The 22,974-nt window shown below is 34.7% G+C and overlaps 2 protein-coding genes across 4 annotated transcripts; both read right to left on the bottom strand.

Annotated features, from left to right (window-relative positions):
• Positions 1-14,189: 14,189 nt before the first annotated feature.
• LOC127076105 (protein yippee-like At4g27745) lies at positions 14,190-16,153 on the bottom strand. Of its 2 annotated transcripts, XM_051017668.1 has the most exons (3): positions 16,026-16,153; positions 15,504-15,629; positions 14,190-14,763 (listed from the first exon to the last, which is right to left on the bottom strand). In XM_051017668.1, the coding sequence occupies exons 2-3, from the start codon at positions 15,594-15,596 to the stop codon at positions 14,536-14,538; spliced, it is 321 nt and encodes a 106-aa protein (XP_050873625.1). In that variant the 5' UTR covers positions 15,597-15,629; positions 16,026-16,153; the 3' UTR covers positions 14,190-14,535. The 2 variants fall into 2 exon arrangements, with proteins under 2 accessions (XP_050873625.1, XP_050873624.1); XM_051017667.1 differs by lacking the exon at positions 16,026-16,153 and having other exon boundaries at positions 15,504-16,011.
• Positions 16,154-17,211: 1,058 nt separating this feature from the next.
• LOC127076103 (probable serine/threonine-protein kinase WNK10) lies at positions 17,212-22,068 on the bottom strand. Of its 2 annotated transcripts, XM_051017665.1 has the most exons (7): positions 21,386-22,068; positions 20,210-20,247; positions 19,840-20,067; positions 19,533-19,753; positions 19,271-19,428; positions 18,601-18,991; positions 17,212-18,272 (listed from the first exon to the last, which is right to left on the bottom strand). In XM_051017665.1, exons 1-7 carry the CDS (start codon positions 21,500-21,502, stop codon positions 17,443-17,445), a joined length of 1,983 nt encoding a protein of 660 aa, XP_050873622.1. In that variant the 5' UTR covers positions 21,503-22,068; the 3' UTR covers positions 17,212-17,442. The 2 variants fall into 2 exon arrangements, with proteins under 2 accessions (XP_050873622.1, XP_050873623.1); XM_051017666.1 differs by lacking the exon at positions 20,210-20,247.
• Positions 22,069-22,974: the final 906 nt, after the last annotated feature.

Genomic DNA, 22,974 nt, shown 5'->3' with positions numbered 1-22,974 from the left:
CAAATAACTGATTTTGTAGCTAACCTAACTATCAATATCACTAACAATTCAGTAACCAATTACACATAACATCATAATGCTAACATCTAGCTAACCCTACAGACTAAATCAATCTCCTTCCTAACATAGCAGAAAAATTCAGCAGAACGGATAACCCTGCAAATTTCACTTTAGTAGAACACAATTGGAGACCACAATAAACTAACAAGAATGCACCACAGAGAATTACAACCACTCTAACATATTTTCTACATTTCTAACCAACTCAATGTGAATTTCATAGGAATTTGGATTTGCATTTCTAACTGAATTTGCAAACCAAAACTCTATAAATACCAATCACTCTTCAATCATTAACGGTTACGTTGCATTTCCACCATTTCTAGAATTTTCGAGATTCACTCATCTCCCTCATTCTCATAACTCCCTCGAAACCCGCACACAAAGCTCTATTAGGAAACCATTGGAGCTTCACATCGAAGCTCCAATTGTGCTTGAGCCAGGCCTCATCCGCACACATTGATTCACACTGAGCATTCGAACATACCGAATCGACTCACACAACGACAAACTCAGAAGAAAAGAAAGAACAGAAGAGACGAAGGAGAAGCGAAATAGTGCAGAAGAAGGAGGAGACTCGAAACAGAGCAAAGAGAAGATAATATCGTACCTGTCTTCACCAGGCCCAACCGTTTTTTTTATGTGGTTATCCTATCATCCTGAATTCGGGCCTACACCCCTGTATTCACCAATTAGGGCCCAAGTTCCTTCTTTTTATCATTCTATTGTTTATTTTACTACATTTAGGTGTAAAATTAATCATGATTAAATTAGGTTAATTAGAATGTTAAGAGATTTAATTAAAATTTTACCAATAGAATAAATATTAATTAGATTTGTATAAATTACTACATTTTAATTAGATCATGTTTAGGTTTTGTTTTGATTAGGATTAGCAATTAAATAATTATGCCTAATTTAGTCTTGATTAAATGTTAGATTCTATTTTCCTAATTAATCCAATTTTTACATAAGGATCAGTTTGCCCTTAGGGCTTAAAATCTTGATTTTGATGCATGCTCCCTTAGTTTAGGGTCTTGATCAATTTTGTCTGATGTCATTTAGTCGATTAATTCAATAGATTATTATTGTATATAGTTTAACTATTATTTTAATCCCATTGATTCGTGTTGACAAAAGGTCGCCTTGGTCAACCAAATCCTTTGTAATTGTGCTGTAAGCCCCAAGCCTATTTCAAGTGATCAAAAGACCCTTGATCACTTGATATGGCAAGTTCATTATGCTCAAGCTATTGTGGATACGCTGAATCTCAGGAGCTCAAGACCTCAAGGTTCAAATGCAAGATCAAGACTTCAAGTCAACATCAATCAAGCATATCTAGCAAAGTGGACTACTTCTCAATCACTGCAAATGTATCAACGCTTGACGATCATAATTCAAAGTGTGTGGCACGAGCCTTAAGAAATAGAGAAGGAATGAGATTGGAGAATTCCATTAACTCATTCTGAATATCTTTGGGTACAGGCTTGACCCAGTTGCTCATCGTATTCACCTCTATTCATAGACTTTAGCACAATTTAGATTACATAATTGTCAAGTCTCTTCCATAACAAGTAGCATCACATCAATAAGATCAACACACAGGATCTCCTGCCAGCAACTTGTTAATTTCGATTCAAGTTGCACGCTATGAGACTTAAGAAACAAAGAATGATGAGAGTGGAGAATTCATATCCTTGTCTAGAATATCCTTGGGTACGAGACGCTTGACCCAGTTGCTCAAGATATTTGTCTTTGTTCATAAACTTTAGTGCAATTTGAATCACACAATTGACAAGTCTTCTTCTTCGAACAAGTATCAAGCTTTCAACACTTCAATGATGAAGTATTTTTTGCTATTGGCAACACATTCCTCGCCTTGTAAGGTGATAAACCTTGGCATTTACTCTTTGCCTTAAGAGTCATGGACTCTGGCATATGTTTCTCTTCGCCTTGAGAGGTGTTAAACCTTGGCTATTCGATTAAACTCTTTGCCTTGAGAGCCATGGACTCTGGCATATGTTTCTATTCACCTTAAGAGGTGTTAAACCTTGGCTATTTGATTCAACTCTTTTCCTTGAGAGTCATGGACTTTGGCATTTGTTTCTCTTCTCCCTGTAAGGTGATAAACCTTGGCAGTTCAGTTCCTTGACATCATCAGTTTTAAACTCTGGTAGTGATGCCTTTCCTAGAAGGTTGTGAACCTTGGCACTCATTTTTCAGCCTTGAAGGGTTGTGTACCATGGCAAATCAATCTCGTTCCCTTTTGTTTCATTCGTAGTGGGCTAACTACGATTGCTCTGATTTTCTCATTGCAAGATGAGAATACGTAGGCATGAGGGTTCGAATCCTCCACAAGCCTACTTATTTATTATTCTTCCTTCTGCCTTAGGGCACCACCCATATCTTTCATGATACATTATCTACCTTCAATCATTAAACCGTTCATCCTAGTGACATATCGTTTCTTTGGAACTGAAATACAGTTTTCTTTGGAATTCCATACATACCCTTTTAGGACCATATACTGACGAATCTGCGTTTGTACCTAGAGTTGTTTGGCTTGTACCCAGACATTTAATTCTTCTTTTTCGGCCTGAACATACAATGATACCATGCCATAAGCCCTTCACTTGTGGATTGTGCCACCTTCCCTCTATGGTACAATGTTCATTTCTCCTATGGATTCCAATGTATATCTTACCATTGGTTTCAAATTATACCTTTTCGGTCACTTGTTACCAAATATTCATTTATGTGACTTTGGTCATTCAATACATTCATATTCTACCTTCAGTCACTTCACGTGATATACCCTATCTCTAAGCCAAATATATTATTCCTTTAAGCTCCATCTTGTATCCCTTTGTGAATCAAGAGTTGTTTGTGCTAAAAAACCAAAGACTTAATTCCTTTGTTTTCGGTTGCTCCAATGCGGTGACACCATGCCATAGGCTCTTCACTTGTTGGTTCAAACCAGTTTTACTCTTGAGTTCATATTTTCACCCCTTGTTGGAGTTCAAATCACATAATCCTTTGGTTTAGACCATATTGTTGTCACAACCTATTTTCACCTCCCACCACTAGTTCTTTGAACTACGGATCTCTGAATTCCTCATTGCACTATGAGGATACGTAGGCATGAGAGCCCCAATCCTCATCGAGCACTCTATCTATTCTTTTACCTTCTCTTATTCTTTTGTGAGTATCTTTAGATATCACACCCATTCGAGAAAGAACAATCAAAATGGTGCCCATGGAGTACCATGGATGTTAGGGGTGTTAATACCTTCCCCTTGCATAACCGACTTCCTTACCCAGCATATCTCTTTCCCCCGGGTTTTATCGATATTTTCTCTTTCCTTCAGAAATAAATAAAGTTTGATGGCGTCTCTGTTGTGTGTTCGAGTGTGCGATGCGTTCAGGTATATTTCCGCTAGCTTCAGGTACTAGAGGATATGATTCATAATTTAAAAAAAGTTGTTGTGAAAAAGAAGCGAAAAAATACGCTTCTTCAAAAAAAATGAATGAATGACAAAAGAAAAAGAATGACATTGTTAGAAGGATCACAAATCTCTAGTACTAACAAAAAGGTATGATGAATGGAGGAGAACTATGAGCTGAACTCCAAAGGTTTAACCCTACTTTCCTAAATATATCCTACCCTTACATAAGCCAAGTTACAACCTAAAAGCCTTCTAATGTGTGTGTTGTGATTTCTTTGATGAACTTTATTAGAACATGTTTAATTGATTTTGCATGTTGATTGAGTGATCACCCTATCTAGTGAGTGAGTTATAGTGAGTTAAGAGACATGTTGAGTACTCATCAATGTTGAGGACGTTTTTTGAATTTGTCAGATAGAAGTTGGAAACTAGAACATGGTCAGGTAAAGGAAAATTTTACTTTGCTGATGTTCGATTGTTATTGTGCGACTTGTTGTGTGTTGAAATATGCAGTTACATGCGAGTTACTTGAGGACAAGCAACGATTCAAGTTTGAGGTTACGATGACAGTCTATCATTGCATGTATTTAGTTAAAGAGTCGGAGCAAAACAAGTGAAATTCTAGCAAATATTAGAAGGAATGACCAAAGAATGAAGGAAAAATAGCTAAGTGTGCAAATTGTGGACTTAGTAAAATTTTGAGTGAAAAAGGAGCAAAAAAGAGTGAAGCTTTAGAAATAATTACATCCATCATCGTGCAACATCGCGCACGTGATTCGACATTAAAAGCTTCATCACACGCACGATGCAGGTTATTACGCGCGCGATGGTCACTTTTCTGGGCCTTTTCTGGCGCGTTCTGGTTCATTTTGACACCTTTAAGAGGGGAAATTTTGCACTTTCACAAGGGTTGTGAAATTTGGCACTGGGAGCATAATTTTACAGCATCAATGAGTGATTTTGAGAGCATTAGAAGCCATTGGAGACCAATCCTTCAAGAAAAATCATATGATATTCTTCTTTATTCATTGGTATTGTAATTTTAACTATGAGTAGCTAAGCTTCTCTAGGTTAGGTTGTGTGATGATGAACCTTATTCAATCTTGTTGACATTATATGTTGGTTTGACTTTGTATGAATCCTTTGAATTATAATATTATTTAGTTGTTTCTTAACCTTAATGCTTTTTATTTGAGATACTTTGTTAATCTGATTTTGGACAAATAGAGATTACTGACCCTTAGCCTATATGTTCGACTTGGGGCAACTGTTCTACTCATGCTGGTTGAATAGGGATAGGAGACCCCGAGTAGTGGCATAGGGAACTAACGTTATGTACATTGCCTAGCCCTGCTTATGCTGGCGGACTAGGGATAGAAAGCTCTGAGTAGTGGTTAGTGAGATGTTTCATGAGGGATCGACTAAAACTGTTTTGTTAATTCGTTGTGAGATTATAAGGATAAGACTATTCATACAACAAGAGAGGATAAGGGGATTCTAATACACAACCTAATCGTCTTGATTACTTCTATTTCAAACTCGTAATTTTTTTTCAATCTAAAAACCTAAACCCCCTCCCCCATTTACTGTTTTTCCTTTACATTGTATAATTGTTGGCTTGTTCGAACACAGTTCCTGTGGATTCGATCTTTTATTATTGTGACACTATTGGTACACTTGTCGACAAGTCATTAGTTCACCGACTAGATCATATCTTCCCTTGAAGGTTGGCAGATTATTTCTCTGAAATCTCCCCAATCCACAGAACTCATCACCAGCCTAATTTTGCTGACCCTGCATCGCCTGAGCCATTGAATCTAAACCATCAACAATTGCACGATTGTTTCTTCTAGCCATTACTCTGGACACCAGCAAATAGCTATTAGTAGAAATATGCATTGACAGTGTTCATACACATGTCACGTACTAGAGAATAAACAACATTACAAAAACTTGGTCGGATGGACCGACTTGCTCTATTACCACTATGTAACACCCTACTTTCCGACTTGAAAAATTAAATAAATAAAACATGTATAACACATATATCCTCCAAGTAGGATGTTACTCAAACAACAATCAAACCATATTTGAACCATATAATTATAATTTAAATCATTTGATAAGCAGCAGAAATTATAAAGTACTTGGCATAAAAAGCCTCAACAACATTATTAGTTTAAAAATGGTTCATCATCAAAAATCAAAGGAAAGATGTGCAACATAAAATAAATAATATAACAGCTTATTCTCCTCGTGTTACATATCCGAGCGACTCCATTTATAAGACTCGGTCGACAGACAACTAAAGAGACATAACATCATCCTCAATCTCAAGCTCCTACTCAGGTAACTAATTGTCTATACTCCAGAGGACCACAAATGCAACAACATAAAAAAAGGGGTCAGAATACGTTTAAATAATAATTGGTGCACAAAATAATCAGAATAGATTCACACGTCACAATCATGCACATATCGAACGTGCACCAAAATATCACATATTCGTATTTCACCCTGTAGCGGGGTATTCGTTACCATTAGAGATATTGACTAAATCCAAGGTAAATCATACAAGTCGAGTCGCCACCGCACTTCTATTTATCCAAAGGAATGGTTAGAAAGCGAACAAAGACCTAAAAGTTTTATCGAATCAAAAACTAGTAAAAGAGAGTCAGAGATCTGGGTAAGGGGGTTGGTTATGCAATGGGAAGGTGTTAGGCACCCAAAATATCCTAGGTACTCCTAGGGAGCCCTTTTCACACTTGTTGTGAGGTTGTTGTTTTGTGAAAATTTGTTTGTGCAAACATGATTGAAGAGATGAGAAGAGAATATACAAGTTATTTACATTTTTGTGTTTGGATGGATAAACCCATTGCCTACGTACCATCTTAAAAAAGATTAGGATCAAAACCTCGTAGTTCGGGGTAAAAATCTCAAAAATGAGTTGGTGAATTGATTGGTCCAAAAGCCTTAAGGTCTTTTGTTATCAAAGGGAGAAAACTCAACCTAAAACCATAAATTCACCATGTGAGGATAGCTTCAACATGCTAGTGAGGGGTTAACCCTATAATAAGCATGGAAGACTCATTGTCCATCACTAAGGATATAGGTGAGTATTACATCTACCTCAAGGATAACTCAAACCTAATAGCTAAAGGTTATGAAAAATTTGATTAAGTAAGTGGCCATTGGAACCATAAAAAGACATTTGAATGGGTTATATTTACCAATTAGAAGTATATACAAAATGGTCAAAGTGGACTTAAAGATTCAATTCAAAATAAGTATTATGAAAAGAAAGTTTGAAAATCAAAAGCATAAGGCTTAGGTTTCTAATGTTGAAAACAAGTGTTAGATGTTTGCACAAAAGTTTGGCTTGGGTTAGAGTGGAGAGAAGAAGAAGAAGAAGGGCTAAAGTCCTAAGCATGCAAGAGGTAAGGAATAAGAAACAAAACCACAATAGAGTTCCTCTCTTGAGATCATATTGATGATCCAAGTAGCTCCCATCCTTTGGAATAAGCAATCACATAAGCATAAACTCAAGCAATCAACAGTCAAATGAACTCTTGGAAAGACTCCTCAATGTATCTTGGATCTCTCTCTCTTAGAAGCTCATGGTAATGGTTCCTCAATTAAGCTCAAGTTGGAACTCCTAGCACAAGAAAACACACATCAAAAGGTTCTATAATACAATCAAAGAATGGACAAGAGGGAGTTTAGAATATGGTCCTTTCAATGTTCATCTTCAAGCTTAAGCATTCTAAAGGCCCAATGCCTAGTTGCTCTTTGACTCCAAATTTGCATAGGGAAAGTCCTAAAGTCTAAGTCCATTTTGTCCAATTCTTTGCATTTGGTTCACAACCATCAAAACAAAACACAAGCACAATAGCATATATACAATTATGTGCTCAAGTGAGCAAAAGGCAAATGGCATTAACATAAACATGTGCTCAAGTGAGCAAAAGGAAAAGCAAATGGATAATATATGCAAGAATAGTAAATTGCATAAAAGTAAAGAGCAAAAAGTAAATGTTAATGGTTAATGGTTAGTATTAGTAGTTAATGTGCCATAAGGCAAATTTAGCGCTATGTTAAGCAATCGTAATTGGACTTATGTAGAAGTCACAACTATCTGAGGCCGGTCAATAATAATGTAGGCAACAACACAAGATAAAAGTCTTGATTAGTGAACCAAGTTCCAACAACTTGCCATGCCAAAAAGAAGAAGAGAATTGATCTTGTATTGGTTTAAGTCTTTTGCATAATTTAGGAAACAACTTATCCTTAATGCAAAGCCATTCACTTGATCAATTGATCAAGATGAATTAGATTTGAATCAAGGAAGGTTAAGTCTCCCTAATCAATGCTAACTTATCAACCTTCAACTCATTGATCAAAAAAGAAAAAGAAGAAGAAAGAGATGAATAATGGATAATGGAAAAGGAAAGAATAAAATGCATAAGGTGAAATAAAATGTACCAATCCATGTGTGTTGACCAAATGACATTGAGAGTCAAAGTCAAATAATGAGAAACCAGAAATGAGATGAAGATTGGAGGTCAAACAATAAACATAATATTTTTTGCATTTTTAATATTAAAATAAACTTGAATTAAAAATAAAAGAAAGGTCAAACTTCAAAATCACTTCAAATCAATCTTGAAAGGTCCAAGTGATTTATCCTAAGTTCAATAAGGTCAAACAAAGTTTGACAAAAAATTTCAGCATTTTTAAAAGTCAGAAACTATTTTTAATCAATTAAAAATGAATAAAAATAACCTAATTGAACTAAAATCTCAAATAAATCTCAAATCAATTAAAAAATTGATGAGAATATTTGTCATAGATCCATCATCATTCAAATAGGTTAGGAAAATATTTTTGTATTTTTTGAATATCAAAAACTATTTAAAATGAATTAAAAAAAACCAGAAAAGAGAAAATTCATAAAAAATATCAAATGACAAAATAAAAAATATTAAAAATCAAAATTAGAAACTAGAAATTATTTGGAGAAGAATGCAATTGGTCCCATATTTTTTGGATTTAAAATGAAGAAGATATGAATTTTTGAAAATAATGGAAATAAAAGAGAATAAATCAGAAAATAAGAAATTCAAAAAAACAAGGAGCGTCTGATCAAGCCTCATTAATTGACGTGGCTGATCAAACGCTCCAGAAGCGCGCGCTCATGGTAGGCTTCAGTCCACGCGTAACACCAACAATTATTAAAAGTCATAAGAAGTGAGGGCCAGGATTAGATCTGGAAATAAGAATGGACGGCCACGATTGGATCTGGAGACCAGACGGTGACCAGCGCCACCATCTTCTCCGGCTAGCTCCGGTGAGAGCTCAAATTTGCAGAAGAGCAAATGTGCGCCAAAACACGCGATTCAGGCATCAATCGAAAGAGGAAGTGATGTACATCACTCCTATACCACTCACTTCCACTCTAGATTTCTATAAATGGAGAAATCAGAGATGGAAGCATGATGGTGTTCATCATGAACTTGATTAATTTCAAAAATTAAATGCACAGTAATGATGCCTCTATTGAGAGGACTTCAGCCAACACAAAATTCAAGCAAATAGATCAATAAATGGTGAGTTTCGAAGAGAAAACCAGTTGAAGAACAACCTTGAATTATGGAGATTTGAGCTTGCTTCTTTGCTTCCTTTGGCCAAACAGAAGATCAATGGAGTGTGAGAGAGAGGTCTAGGAACTTTAGATCTAGAAATTCAACCTGATTTAGTTGAATTTCAGATCTGAGAAATTGAAGAAAATTGGAATAGTTCCTTTAGGTGTGGCTCGGTTTTCAGTTCAGCAGCATTTCAGGTTGATTCATGGATGAAATTTGAATGGAGTGAGGCTCTTATTTATAGATGGAAAGGCAAGGCAAGTGTGATCAAAGTTGTGTGCATGGAATTGGATATTCATTGCATGGGCTTGCATGATCATTCAAAAGGCCTAAATTCAATGCCAAATGCACTCTGAAGCATAACTGAGCTGAAATGGTCGTGGAATTGGCAATGCACAAGCTTGTATAATGAGTTTCATCATGTTATGCATAATCATGCCTAAAACTTCTCCTCTTCGAAAATGCCATTTGCCAAATCCAAACATGAGCATGTGAGTAATGGTTGGAAAGGTTTTGATGTAAGGAACAATTGTTATGTTGGGAAAAAGTCCATTTGAAGTATGGAAATTGGTGAAATTTGAGTTTAAAGTGCAAGGTGCAAAACATGTAAAGGCAAAGTTTCTAAATTTGGCCAATGTTCAAGCCCCTATATTTTGATGATGCAAGCCCCAAATGAAAAAACCTCCAACATCAAAGTTGTAGATCTCTTCAAGAAAATCAAAATGGACTTAAATTTTGCATCATTTGGATTTTTTATGAAAGAGTTATGGGCACTTGAAGTTGGACTTTTTTGCCTTTCAATGCATTTGGTCCAAAGTGACCTATAATGTTTTGCATTATCACATGTATTTCTTTTGAGATTTTGAAATTTTGTTCAACATAACATTTGAAGTAGACATCTTAAGATTTCCAATTCATTTGATCCCACCTCAAAATCATAAAAAATGAATGAGTTATGTCCTTGGGAAGTTGACCCAAAATTAGGGTTTCAGTCAAAGTGACCTATAATGTCTTGGAATGGGAGATGACCTTCCAAGTTTCAAATCAATTTTTTATGAACATGAAAATTGTTCATATTGTCCTTAAGAACATTTTTGCTTTTGGGATAATCTCCATTTGACCAACACATAAAAAGTTAGGTCTCAGTGCATTTCAAAATAATCAAATGAATTGACTGATCAACTTCTCAAGTCCATGACTCATATCTTGATGAATTGATGATTGAGGACACTCAAATAAGTTCAAATATTCATGAAATGATGAGTTAAATAACTTACCTTGATTGTGTTTAATCATGGGCTGAGGTTGCTTCAAGAGCAAGGCATTGTGGTGCACAGATGAATTAGGGTTTCTTTGGGGGACAAACCTCAAACCCTTTGACTTGATTTGATCAAAATGATGAATTGAGATACTAGGGAGGCATATTTGATGGAGGAGAGCTTTGGGAACCATTACTATCCTTGCTTTCATCTCCTCTTGACCTTCCATTGCACAAAAGATCTCCTAGAAGCTTTAGACCTTATGATTGCTCAAGCTACAAACAAAAGATGTTAGTGACATATTTTTGTGCTTTTGGTTAGTAAACAAAATAAGAAAAGCAATGATATACAATTCAAGCATGCTTGGTGATCTCAAACCACTCACAAGAGGTCCTACCCAAAGGTAAGGGAATCAAGATGCTTATGATCCTTGAGGCTTTGCAAATGCAATGTTATGATGCCATGAGGGATCTTAGGGTCAAAATTGGGGTCTTACACACCCATATCATAGTCAATAACCAACCACATAAATCATATGAGAGTATTCATCAATACACAAACATCTCATTTTCATAACCATTATGTAATGTAATGCAACGTCTACTTAACTCATGCTCGTCACAGTCCCCACTCTGAACCGGACTCACAGTTCAACTCTATATGCATGCGGTACCAACTCAACATTTGGTTCTTCATATAAACTAGGTCCCTTCTTTGAACCCCGAGCCTCCATTTTGAGCCCCAAGCCCCTACTATGAGCTTGGGACAAGTCACTAGTCCCCACTTTGAACTCATGTCTCGCCTCTTTCACAACAACGACAACATATGATGCATGTCATTTAATCATGCAATGACAATAACACAATTGGTGATTACGGTCCCAGTATGACTGTAAATAATCAAACAACAAAAATATAACATTGATTACAGCCCCACTATGACTGTAATCCATCATGCTTTCAACGTATTACGAGTAGTTCTCACCCAGAACCACTCGTTTCATCAATCACCGGCAAGCATGTACAATAATTCACATAATTATATTTACAATTAAAAACATATATTCACACATTAAACATACATTTACACATCAATTATCTCATAAGGCACTAACATGAGGTAACTTTGCGCGTTAGCTCTCAAACGCTTCAATTGACACCTCATTTGGACCTGTAGAACTAAAGTTATGGCATAAATTGTCGGGTAATAAAACATGATTTTGCGGAAGGAAATCGCCTTCTTAATTGTATAAAAGGTTTCAAAATCTCTGACTCCAAAATGATTTGAAGAACTGTCCGCCATCAGCGATCTTTTCTGCCCCAGGAAAGAATAGGGTAAAATTAGGGTCATTAATACTACTAGAATCGGAATTGTTATCGTAGTTGCCAAACATTCCTATTTCTAAGGTTGTGATCAATTATCCCATCTAATCGCCTCACATTCCTTACACAATGTCTCTACATCTACCTAACTTCTTCCTACATCGCCCTTGATTCCCCATTTGAGAGACTCGTTTCTCAAACTCTCACCCAGAAAAGGATTAACTTCCATCTAGCTTAAATCACTCCGCCCTCCGTAGACCTTGTGCTTGAGGAATTGTGAACTAAGATAACTTTGATTGAGCTCTAGAAGAGACCGGTTCATAACTCAGTCAGTCTAACAATGTTGTAAGAGGTCAGAGGATAAATCGTACGGGTGTGACATGAAGGGTCATGAGATTGCATGACCTGAACTAGCCCATTCGCAGGTGATATACTTTTAACAAGGACAACTATTTTACTTTGATGATTACAACTTTTTTCTAAATGATGACAACCAATAAGGACAAGTCAAGCATAAGTGGTTAAGCGGTTAAAGATGCAAACCTAAGTATCAAGGTTTGATGGACTTGACTATCCGATGATGGCAACCGAATGAGATATAAGCTCAAGCCTCATCTCAAGTGAACTCAAGCAAGTGTCTACTAAAGAAATCATTTGACAAAGTTTTGAAGTGAAAGAAATCATTAATATGAGAGAATATTTTGTAATGTATAAGGGCGTTCTCGTAAAAGTACGTGGCTAAAATACACGCACACTGAAAACATATTTTCAAACTGACTTTTCTCAAGAAAATACCTTCAAAAATATCTTGAAGTTATGTCAGATGAATTAGAAGCTGTCGGAATTGTTGTGGATAAAGTTTTGACTTTTCTAATCGATTGGGACACTTGTCTAATTGATTAGTGCAGTTCAAATGATGTGCAATGACTAGATATATTTTCTTTCCTATTTTGAATATCTAATCGATTAGCATTAGGTACTAATCTATTAGATTATTTTAAAATGCATTAATTTCAATTTCCTTTTTTAGTCAGCCTCTAGCCTATAAATAGAGGTACATTCCCTCATTTCATTTCATCCAGATCGTGTTTTGACACTTCTGACTCTCTCCCTCTCTCTCTCTCTAAACTTTTCTTTTACTTTCTCTCACTATGTTTATTTAGCCACATTTCTTATACGAAAAAGTTATTTTGTGAGTGAGGACATTTTGTAATTTTGGAGGGGTAGAATTAAAAAAATCCACTATGGGAATCTTTTGTATACCTTGGTTAAATATTATCCACTTAGGGATTATTTGTGGGTTATAAGTTAAACCTGTAAAAAACTTTGGTTTGGGAATTGCGTGATTTAGTCTTAGTTTAGGTTTGAAAGTTCAACCTGTGATAAAAGCTTTCATCATATTCTTGGTTAACCCGTGATAAAATCAAGGTTAGGTTAAAGCTTAACCAGTGATAAAAGCTTGGATAAGGTTCGCGAACTCAACCGTGATAAAAGCTTGAATAAGATTTGTGAGCTCAACCCGTGATAAAAGCTTACACGATTTGTTTAGAAGCTTGAAGAGAAACCGTTTCAAAGAAGACTAACCGCTTCAATCTACCGCTTCAAGTCACATGTCCACCGAAACTGAGTCTTCTTATTCTCGTGCTCTAGCCAAACAGTTGGAATAGAATCATGAGCTAGGTATATAAATATTCCGACTTTTAGGATTGAGAGACATCATTCACTTTTTACATATTCAACAATTGTGATTTTTGTGATTAGCTACGTAATCATGGTTCTTTTTATTGTATTTTCAAACCCTCGTGTGATTATCCACGTGAGCATGGTTCTTTTTATTGTATTTCTCACAAGGTCATATTCGTATTGAATGAAATACATGTCTCTCAATTTAGAAATAACCATACATTTGACTCACATATATCTTTCATCTAATTAAAAAAAATTGATATTAAAAGAGTTAAAAAAAAAGTGTATTTAGTACTCCTCTCTTTTCATGTATATGTTAGGATTAACATTCACATGTTAGCTCTTTTTTGTATTAGTTTTGATCAGATTTTCATTTAACAATTCCCAAAATCTAAACCAAACATGCAATTATATTAGTCTTGAGTATAGAGATCATAGTAATCAATGCTCTTCTTTTTTCCTCTTTCTAATATTATTAAATGCTGTTCATTATTTGTGTTTGTCTTGACCAAAAAAACAAAAATGAATGTTTTCTTCAAATAAAAACTTCTGAGTGTAGTTTGAAAAGTACCAATGCTGACAACTTCTGGCTTGTACCAAAGAAACAACTGACTTGTCATGCAAAAGCCCATCAAACCCCAAATTCAATAGTTTGTTGGGTCTTGTTTTTCTGATAGCTATCAATGTGTACTTTTAGGCAATAAAACTCATAAGTAATGAGAATCTAAACAAGCATTGTAGCTGAAAGAAAAGTGTAAAACAACAAGCCTGTGCTATTTGCCAAGCCTTCTGTACAAGGCTAATAAATGATATTTGTAATTTTCTTGAAGAGAATCTTTGGTACAATATGATTAAGGACAATTCAATTGTTCACGAGATAGATATATTTGACAACTTAATTTTATTTTTCAATTCAAGAGAAGCGACCCCTAATAATTCAGAGTTCGGACAGAAGATAAGTAAAATCCGGTTGATACCGGTTTCGGCCGATACTCGCCGAAATAACTTCTTTTTTTCTTTCCGAACAAGCAACATTTACACACTAAAAACATTCACAATTAGACAACTATTGCATTTGTTGAACTCCCCCATAAACAATTGTTAAAATGAATTTTGTTTACTAGCCATTTCCCAAAACTATCTTGAACTTCTCAAGCACACATTTTCCTTCTTTATATTTCTGTGTTTCTTCATAAGCTTTAATGTATTTCCAACCAAGTTCTTCTCCACAATCAGAACAATAAACATCAGCAACTGTGTGAAGACCAGTCATGAGGTTTCTATCTTCTTTTGCTCCCAAAAATATGTTCATCGCGTGAGAAAACAGAAAAGCTCTTCCGTTGCTTGCCTGTTAAACATAACTTTTGAAAATCTTTGGTTAAAAAATTGACCCTAGTTATCTCAAGTTCGGTCGAGAGAAAAGTAAAGTCCGACTAATGATTGTTTTAGAAACGGATCAAACTCAAATGGTTCGGATCGATTCAACATTAGTTTTGTTTTTCTTGAAAACTTAGTATCCGACCTTGAGACAGACTAATCCAACGGGACCAATCCCACCATCCACTAGCGGAGTGCCAATTAAAGCCAAAGATCCACCAATCCCATCATCCACTAGTGGCGGGGGGAGGGGGAGCTCTGTACACCAATCCCACCGATCACTAGCGGGGGGGCCATTTTAAAGCCAGAACACTGTATGGACAAACCCAACACAAGAATTGTTAGCACCTAGCAGGATTCAAACCAGAGACCTTGAGAAAAGCACGGTCTCAGAACCCAAGCTTTCACCAACAAGCCAACCCTTGGGGGTTGATTCGACATTACTTGAAGCTCATTAATCCCAATTTATGATACATGTGTTAAAATGAAACGATTCCCTTTAGACAATTGAAATAAATTTCATGAACAAGGATCATGTTTGAAAACCTTTCAACATATATTTAGGTTTGATTATATAAATCTGAATTTTCACCACAGAAAGTTAAACCTAAAAGTACTGTTCTTCTCATCTAATCCTATTCTGAACCATTTTCAATAAGAAATCTATCATAAACATGAATAAAAACCCAAAATTCCAAAAGAAAAGTTCACCTGAAAATCTTTAGAAACAATATCATCATGAAAAGCAACAAGGTTCTGGCACTTGAAGCAGCAGTAAGCCCGTGATCCCATCAAATCCGCCATTAATGAATTCTCCAAACTCTTCCACCTTACCTCCTACTCATTACATCACATAAAAATCAATACTTTAAAAAAAAACTTGGTCAAAAGTCTCTATTAAACAATAATGACAAAACACTAGCAAAAACAATTGATAATTGGTACTATATGATTTGTTAAATAGGGTTTAAGATATGTTTCAATTCAATCAATGAAAAAAATAATAATTTTGAAGCAAAGAATATGATTGAGTAAAGAAGATTCCAAAAGGGGTTGATTAGGATGGGATTAAAGAAAGTTTGGCAAGAAAATGATGCAATTTTTTTTTATGTTGCTTGAAAAAAGGGTTTTCCTTTTTTGCTTCAATATACAATAGAAGAAACAAATGTAAAGATTGTACTAGATTGAAGAAATTGTATTGATTGGTTAAAGATGAGTGAAAGTGAAACATACCTTTGCCCTTTTGGGTTTTGTTGTGTGAGGTTTTGTTGGTTTATGAGCTTTGATTTAAGTGATAACTTTATATGCAATTTTGTTGGGAGTTTAGAGAAAATATATGGGTTTTATGGGTTCAAAGTGAATTTTCTATTTAGATTTTTATTTGCAAAATTGCCATAAAACTACTAGGTGTTTTTAATAAGAGCATAAGCAATTTTGTCACTGAAAGTGAAAGTGTAATCATCGTTCCCGGTTACGGTTTTGACATTACAAATCATCTGAATCATAATAAAAAAATATATGTTTTTTTTTAAATAAAATCGGATCAATCCAAACTAAAATAATACGATTTAGATTGATTTAATTTTTTTATAAGAACTTTGTATTTGGTTATTCATATATTATCAAATAATAACAAAAATCATCCTATATGGACACCAATTTTTTATTTAATATACAAAAATCATAATAGACAAAAATAAAATAAAAAACATTAAATAATAACATAAAGTAATATCAAAAATAATATTAGTGAAAAAAAAATAGACACGAGAGATTATAGATTCAGTTCTATTAGATCGATTTAGTTATGAACAACCTTAGTTGAAACTGTAATACGTCGCTCAAAATAGTTGCTTTGTTAAATTTAGGCGTTAAACTATAGAGTCAAATTGTGACTTTTTTTCAAAAGTTACGCATGATTTTTAACTGTCGCTTAAAATTTTTGCATACAGATTAAAGAATCTAATAATATTATTATAAAATATTACATTTTTATTAAATTAATTTTATAAACATATTGAAAATAGTGTGCAAAATAAAATCAAAAGACACAATTAAAAAAATAGCAATAATTTATACCTTAAAAAGTGAGAATGACATTCATTTTAAAATAATTTATTTACTAAAACAACTCATTTTAAAACGGATGGAATGGAATAATACAATCTAACTCATATGATTTCCCTCCCTTTATTTATCTACTTTTAGAGAAAGTTGGAGAACACAAAATAGAGGATTGTTCATGTTTAACAAAGCAGATAGATATTGTAAGATTGTTTTAATATTCCTTTCTTATAATGTAATGAGAGATCCTTAACATATATCCAAAGTATAAAAAATAAATTAAAAAATAAATAAAAAATATCGTGAGAATTGAGATTAATGACACCAGCTTCTAAAAAAACAAAAAAGAGCCACATCCAATCTACAAATTAAACTTTACAATAAAATAACTTCAACAAAAAGGTAAAAAGAAGTTAGTTGACTATTAAAGACACGACTTTGACACAAAGATATTTGTTGGACACCATACACGATTTTGACACAAAGATACTTGTTGGACACCAGACACGACTTTGACACAGACACGACACAGTGTGTATAGGTGCTACATTGTTGATTAATCAACAAGCTCAAAATTAATGAACAGCTACTTTTTCTTGGCCATCCATCTCTTTCTTGTTGCTTCCATTGCCTCCAGTTTCATTCTAGTGAGTTCCTTAATCCAATGCTGATATTGCGACTCAATTGCATCAAGTTCAAGCTTTAACTCGAGATCAATATCCTTTTCGGTGTAAGACACAGAAGAGCAACAGCTACCTAAAAAGCTCATAATATTTGTTGATCCCGAGTTCGCAATGCTTTTACCAACATTGTAATCTGTTGCCTGCGATTTACAGTCTTCGAAACACGTTTCCCCAGCTTCAAGCTCGGGTATCGGCCTTCTAAGGCATTTGAAACATGCAACACCGAGAAATTTTGAATCATGACAATTGTCGTTTTTCATTGAAGCGTCGTCAACGGTTATCTCAGAAGTTCCCGATCCATCTTCCGAGTTACTCAAACAATGAGAAGAATCGAAGGCACCCTCGAAAACAGTGTTATCGGCGTTTTTGTAAGAATAACTCTTTTCAACTGTCTCAAAACCTTCTCGAGGTATTATATTAAACCCGGAAAAGCCATCTTGACTGCTAACTGTTTCGTAGGGAACATTAGTTAGAGTAGAACTCCAAGGGCATGGCATTGAGACTTGGCTATCGACATTTGTAGAACCACTGCGAAGACTTATATCTCCAGCTGAGCTATGATCATGTGACGGTTTCATCCAAGAAAGAAGTTTCATTATCAAGTAATCAATAAGGCCGGCTATGAAAGCCACGTCATGATCCGCCAGCTCCAAATGTTCAACCATCTCTGACGCCACAGAGACGGCAGTATCCGTATCAAGGTAAAAGAGAAAATGTATATTCCTTATTCGACCTGCAAGTAACACAACAATAAACATTCAGGCGCTGCTTGGATAAACAACTTAATTAATCGCTTATTACATAAGTGCTTGTCATACAAGAGAAGAGCTTATGTATAAATTATTACAATAACAAAAGATAAACAAATTCAAAATGTTCTCATATAAGCTATAAGCTGTTTTCATAGGTTCTCTCACGCAGTCTCACAATCACAAGTGCTTATGTGCTTATGTTAGTAGATAAACTCAAATAAGTTAAAACAAACGGATCCTTAGTATCAATTCAATAGCAAGACACAAGAAGTGCGTCAATAACTAATTCAGGAAAAGCCACATACTCACCACATGTATCAGCGATACGCAAGGTCAATGATACCGAGTTATCATCATTTTTAGTCCCTTTTAACCTAAACTCGTTATTCTTATTAGTCTTTTGGACTTCAAAAACAGGATAATGTAAGATTTCCTGGTTGCTCTCAGCATAGATACTCTCGGAAAACTGTTTGTAGTCAGCATCGATGTCCATAGATGGAGAACGAGACTTGGGAATATCTGTAGCTATTGGAGTTTTGATAGGAGACAGGAATGGATCCTTTGGATTCTCAATTTGTAAAAATGGATCTTTAAGAAGCTCCTCTGCAGACAATCTCTTGGATACAGGAACCAAGCATTTCTCGATAAACTCCTTAATTTCAGGATCACTCACCTTATTAAGGGAAGCGGGTTTGATTCCCTGCAATGGAATACATCGTGGTTATCAAATTGAGATTTAAACCGTGAATCGAATCTTATAATGAATCGTAAGATACATCAAGTTTAGATAGTGGTTCATAAGAATAAATCATAACTCGTCATAATGAATCAAGATTCAAGATGAGATTCATGTCCAAAATAGATACGTCATATTAATTAGGTTCAGTTTAGTATCGAATCAATATACGATTCATATCGTAAGATACTGATATTTGACAATTATAATTGCCAAGGCTATGTTGATGATTTCCATACTTACCGAGGTAACTTTCTTAAATATTTGAGCTGGGTTGTTGCATTCGTTATAGGGATACTCAAGAGTAACCATCTCCAACATTGACATCCCAAAAGAATAGATGTCAACGAGTTCATTGTACTCCTCTTCATATAATTCGGGAGCCATAAACTCGGGCGTCCCTTTTAAAAATAGAAATTTAAAAAAAAAAAAAAAAAACATATTTCAGTGTTCCTCATAGAATCGATGATAAAACTTCACATTTTAGGAAAAGAAAATGTGTTACCAATAACACTCCGAGCAGTTGGCTGCTGCATGACGATTGCCAGACCGAGATCACCTATCTTAACTTCTCCTTGGTGTCCATTCACAAAAATGTTATCGCATTTCAAGTCTCGGTGAATAATAGGCGGCTTGTGACCGTGAAGATATGCTAGGCCTTGAAGAATCTGTCTAGCCCAACATTTTATAGCTTTCATTTCAACGTATTTATGCTTCTTACGGTACCTGAGAGTCAAAGGATCACAAGAGTTTCATGTGTACATTGCAGCGAACTGGCGTAAAGTAAAGCGGTTAAAATCAAGAGAACATACTGTCTTAAGTTTCCAGATGTGAAGAGTTCGGTGATCATGTTAACGGTTTTCTGCTTATCGTCGATCCAGGAATCGTAGAACTTAATGATATTTTCATGTTTTAAAGCCTTCAATATATGAACTTCGGAATACAATTTCGCAAGATCATCTACCGAATGTAAGAGGCCATCAATCCTAACTTGGTTCCAAGCAACTTCTATTCCATCAACCTCATCAAATGCCCTATAACTGCAAAAGGAATCGAGATTAAATCACGTGATTTATCAAGAAACAATTGCCACAACCCTACCAATAATCAAAGAAGACTGAACTTTTGAAATAAAATAGACATAATGAGCTGGGGGGAAAAAAGTAAGCGTCAGAATCGTACACAGTCTTGAAGGCACCCCTGCCCAAGATTTCATTGTACTGAGACAAAAAAAAAGAGGAAACAAAAGTCAAATTAAAAAAAAAATAGAAAGAACAAGTGAAATATAGAATCATAGGATACAAAGTTATTTATATGTGGATATATTATATATCATCGAAAAGTGAATTGAACAATCTCAATTTGAGGGTAAAAATCATTGTAGAAGCAAAAGTTCCAAATTCAAACTTAAAGTTAAATCAATTCTACCCAAGCACATCCAAACATGTCATAATCAGTTCTACACTTTTGAAATTGATTTTGCCTCGTCCAAAAGTGAAACCAAACATACACAAACTTTGGCCTCCAAATGAGACTTTAATACTTAAATACATTGTTAAACTCACTTTCACGTAAATGTATCCAAACATAAACCATTAATCTTAAACTCACCTTTAAGTTTTAACTAATATCAAATATACAAATTTGATTTTCGCAATGTAGAACCAAACAAAAGCTTAAGCTTATTATGTATCCATCTAGCTAAATTAGCACCACTTCATCACACAAGACGTGCGATATGACACCAATTTTCACAACAACAATCAAGCCTTATCCCATTAAGTATGGTCGGCTACAAGGATCAAACTACGCCATAATATTCTATCAAAAATCAATTTTCTATCTAACTCATTAATCTCAAGATCTTTCCTAATAGTTTCTCCAAAGACTATTCGAAGTCATCCCCTACCTCTAGTTGTTTGACTACCCGCTATCTGATCTACTATTTTTACTACAGAGTACACAGATCTTCTCTCTACATTCTCAAACCACCTAAGCCTATTTTCCATCATCTTTTCTACTACTCTCTCTAATATTCTCATTTCTAATCGTATCTCGTCTAGTTTTACCACACATCCAACGCTTATTTCATTTTCGTGTTGGTTCTTACGGTCCAATATGCTTGAATTAGAGTTGTCCGATAGAATTTTCCCTTCAATTTGAGCACTACTTTCGTGTAAAAAACAAACCTCGAGACCCTCCTCCATTTCAAGCACGCCGCTTGAATTCAAAAGTTAACACCGCAATTTACACACATTAATCAAATTTGAGAATAACCACCAAAATTTGAACAAAAAAAAAATGATAGTATCATAAACATATAAATGATTCATGTTATATGTGATGATGCATACATACCCTTATGTACCTGCCGGTTGGATCTTTCTCTACAAAATCCTCCTCAAAATCAAGAAGCTCCCTTGTTCTGAAAACATTATCAGTGGGATGCAATGCTAAAACAGAACCAGAATTCATTTCCGGTTACAAAAAGTACAAGAACAAAATTTCAAACTATCAAATTTTCAAATTTATTGGATGAGGTTCTATTTCTGACTAGAATGGGAAAAGGTTGGAATCGAATGAAGAACAACAAAAACAACAACAATAGATCGAATGCCGAATATTAAAATTGCATCGGCATTCGATAGCAATGGCTAAATGCAAACAAAAAACATTGCAACCTCTAATGTCATAACAAAAACGCATCCTCAAACAAAACCCAACATACAAAAAATTCTCTCAAAATCCATTTTTTCATCATACCCAGGAATCGAAACCTCAAAAAGGTTCAAAATTTACTACAGGGTCTCCCATTACCTAATACGTAAAAGAAAATAGAAAAATAAAAGAATGTGAAAAATTGGGGAAAAAATGAGAAATGGGGTTCGTAAGAATTGATGAAGAGAGAGAGAAAATTAGAAAGGGTTGGTGCGAAAGAGAAGGTGGGAACAAACAAGTGTATGGTGAATCAAAATGCGGTTTTTTTTGTTTGGGATTAATATGAAGGTAAAAGGACAAGTTTGGATGATGAGGTTGCAACTCAACTAAAACTAACATAACTAATTGAAACATTTCAATATGGTCATTTTTGTCAAAAACAAAAAATAAGGTGATGTATAATATTTGCATGGTTTTTTCAAAATGTATATGTACTTTTTTAATCAAACGACATAAATATATTAAATAAAAAGAAGTATAGAAAATTATAAGACATGGACCTAAAACCAAAATACAGTGCAAATAATAAATAAATAAATGTAAAATTATATAATAAATTTAAAATCAATGATAAACATGCACATCATGCGCACAATCTAGCGTACCAGCGTAGTGTATGAGAACAATACCAAATTGAAAAAATATATATAATGTGCGAGCTGACTAACACCGAACTCAAATTATAGAAATAGTTAATGAAATTGACCGCGAACACAATAACAAGACCATTAGCCAAAAACTTACTCGTGGCAAGCAATGAAGTCATTTCTAACCAATCAAACTGAGACATAAATTTGAGGATGAAGAAGACTCATCACACAAAACAGCATCAGACAAACAAATATCATATTGGTTTAAAACCATAACAACATAATACAACACAAATTAGGGGTGTTCAAAACTAAACCAGTCCAATAGAAAACCGCAAACCAAACCAAACCAAACCGAAACCGCAAAAAATCGCATTTGGTTCGGATTCGTTTGGGTCATTTTTTAACAAAACCGCACGGTTTGGTTTGGTTTGCGGTTTGTATTTTGCAAACCGAACTAAACCAAACCAAACCGCATTATGTTACAAACCATATTTTACTTATCCCACATCCAACCAAAACATCAAACCTAGTATGTCTTAACCTTACAATTACAAACGATTTTCTCTTACTCACGCTTAGGGTTTCAATTTCAACCTTCTTAAATCTCTCATAGTAGTATCACACATTCTTCTCGTC

The sequence above is a fragment of the Lathyrus oleraceus genome, chromosome 4, assembly GCF_024323335.1.
Source record: "Lathyrus oleraceus cultivar Zhongwan6 chromosome 4, CAAS_Psat_ZW6_1.0, whole genome shotgun sequence".
NCBI classification, from domain to species: domain Eukaryota; kingdom Viridiplantae; phylum Streptophyta; class Magnoliopsida; order Fabales; family Fabaceae; genus Lathyrus; species Lathyrus oleraceus.
This window is presented reverse-complemented; position numbering and strand designations above follow the sequence as displayed.